This window comes from Penaeus japonicus, unplaced genomic scaffold (assembly GCF_977035675.1).
Source record: "Penaeus japonicus unplaced genomic scaffold, GWHDUDI00000001_assembly GWHDUDI00000030, whole genome shotgun sequence".
NCBI classification, from domain to species: domain Eukaryota; kingdom Metazoa; phylum Arthropoda; class Malacostraca; order Decapoda; family Penaeidae; genus Penaeus; species Penaeus japonicus.
Genome location: NW_028234432.1, coordinates 15,011,765 through 15,014,023, shown reverse-complemented (window position 1 = coordinate 15,014,023; position 2,259 = coordinate 15,011,765). Strand labels below are relative to the sequence as shown.

At 32.4% G+C, this 2,259-nt stretch overlaps 1 protein-coding gene across 1 annotated transcript; it reads left to right on the top strand.

Moving 5' to 3' along the window:
- Window positions 1-1,338: 1,338 nt before the first annotated feature.
- Window positions 1,339-2,259, top strand: LOC122251350 (uncharacterized). Its single transcript, XM_086554800.1, has 3 exons — window positions 1,339-1,386; window positions 1,510-1,794; window positions 1,998-2,259. Exons 2-3 carry the CDS (start codon window positions 1,514-1,516, stop codon window positions 2,107-2,109), a joined length of 393 nt encoding a protein of 130 aa, XP_086410926.1. The 5' UTR covers window positions 1,339-1,386; window positions 1,510-1,513; the 3' UTR covers window positions 2,110-2,259.

Sequence of the window (2,259 nt, the reverse complement as noted above, 5' to 3'; positions counted from 1 at the left end):
CATTTATGCCATTCTATTGTAATTTCATAATTATTGTTTATATTCTGAAAACTTGTATTGTTAATATTATCATTATCATCATTATTATCAGCTTCTTCTTATCGCAATTATCATTGTTATTTTCACCCTTATTGTGATCATTATCACCGTTGATATTATCGTTATTATGTGTATTATCATTATGATTGTCATTATCAGTGGTAATTACCACTACTATTCACATTATTACCATTATTATTCTAATAATGATCATGATGATAGTAATGACTGACATGAAATGATAATAATGATGATTACGATAAAAATGATTATTATTATCAATATCCCCATTACTATTATTATCATTATTAATATTGTTATCATTATAATTCTGATTATTTTGTTATTGTTATCATAAACATTATGATCATTATTCCTAATATTACTATCATCGTCTCGATCTTCATCATAAATAACATAATGATCATAATATTTGTTATTACTATCATTATCATCATCGAGATTATTGCCAATGATGTTGTAATCAGTTTTTTTTCTTCTTATCCTTACTATTATCATTATTATCATTATTACTATTTCTATCATCAATACTCTCATTACACTATACATATATACACGCATACATACATACACAAAGACACACACATATTTATGTATACATATATATATATATATATATATATATATATATATATATATATACATATATATACATATATATGTAAATATGTATATATATAAATATATATATACAGTATATATATATATATATATATATATATATATTATATATTATATATATATATACATATATATAAAAAAAATATATATATAAATAAATATATGTATATAAATATACATACTTGTGGAAGATAAACCCACTATACACAAAACATATTTATTAGAAGTTTTGTGTATAGTGGGTTTATCTTTCATTTCATCTACAAGGAAATGTTTTGCCAGTCATATACATTTATATGTATATTCATGTATATATGTATAAATGTATATACATATACATATCAAAAATATGTATATGTCCATATGTATATGTATATATATGTATATAATGTGTGTGTTTGTGCGTGTGTGTGTGTGATTGTTAATTTATGTTGGATATTCTACAAGGGACGTTTGGTGAGAATAAAATCGTAAGATATTTCATTGATAGATAGATAGGTAAATGAGCATAACAACAAAGGTAGAGCAAAGAATGAATGAAACAGGTCTGCACTCCACGGCATCCGGTTCGCTTCCCTACGAGACCTTCCAAGAACCTTTCATTCTCGAGTCATATATAAGACCGCCAGACTTCCTTGGCTGCATCAGTCTGCCTCCACACTCTCGACCGCATACTCACTTGTTTTCTCTTGAACTTCCAGAAAGGTTAGCATGTATATTCAATGTGCATTCAGAAACTGTGAAAGAAAATAACCTATGATAAATGTATAATCATATAGCGAATTATATTTGTTTGTGAAGATAGCTAATCCAATTATCCTGACGCAGTACAATGGCCGCCCACGCTGTCGCCCCCATCGTGTACCAGCTACAGCAAGGTCTTCGCAACGTGGACCTGAGGAGCTTGGTGAATTCGTTCGACCTGAAGGGCTTGGTGAACAAGCTGGACATCCAGACAGTGGGCCTTGTGGCGCTGGTGGTCGTGGCCGCCGTGTTCCTGTTTGAGCTGTTCAGCAAGAGCTACGCCCCCTACGGCAGGAGTCTGTTGTCCTCCGCCGCCCACGCCTGGGATGATGGTGACCAGTGGAACCTCAAGGAAAGTGCCCGTGGAAGGTAAGTGCAGATATTTGCGATGGAAAGTTGCAATATAGCATATCAAGAAAAAGTTGAACATCAGTCGTGTTGATGTAAATCAGAATTTAATATGGCTCATGCATATACTTAATGCTTTTGGTATTACCAATATATATCTGAATGATCTGTATAGGCATAATCCATTGAACATTGCATTTTAAGCTGTTGATATTTCGTTGCAGCCGTTCCCTAGAGCCCGTGACGAAGGTCCTAGACGCCCTGGCGGAGGCGGTGAAGAAGTGGGAGGCGCAGGAGGAAGGCGCCGTTAGACATCGTGCTTCTGATCTCCACTGAAATGAAGAAGTATTTAAATGACACTCATGACATTCTGAAAACATTTCACTATTAAAGTCTGCTTGCAGGCAAGCAAATGACGTTTAAGATCAGGAATTCATATGGATCGTACAATTTAGTGTATTTATTTAATAAATATTTATTCTGTAA

What these genes read in the sequence shown, in the direction of transcription:
- LOC122251350 (XM_086554800.1), top strand. Translation starts at nt 1,514, where the DNA reads ATGGCCGCCCACGCTGTCGCCCCCATCGTGTACCAGCTACAGCAAGGT. An exon ending in AAGGAAAGTGCCCGTGGAAG is followed by an intron (nt 1,795 to 1,997) that starts GTAAGTGCAGAT and finishes ATTTCGTTGCAG; the next exon opens with CCGTTCCCTAGAGCCCGTGA.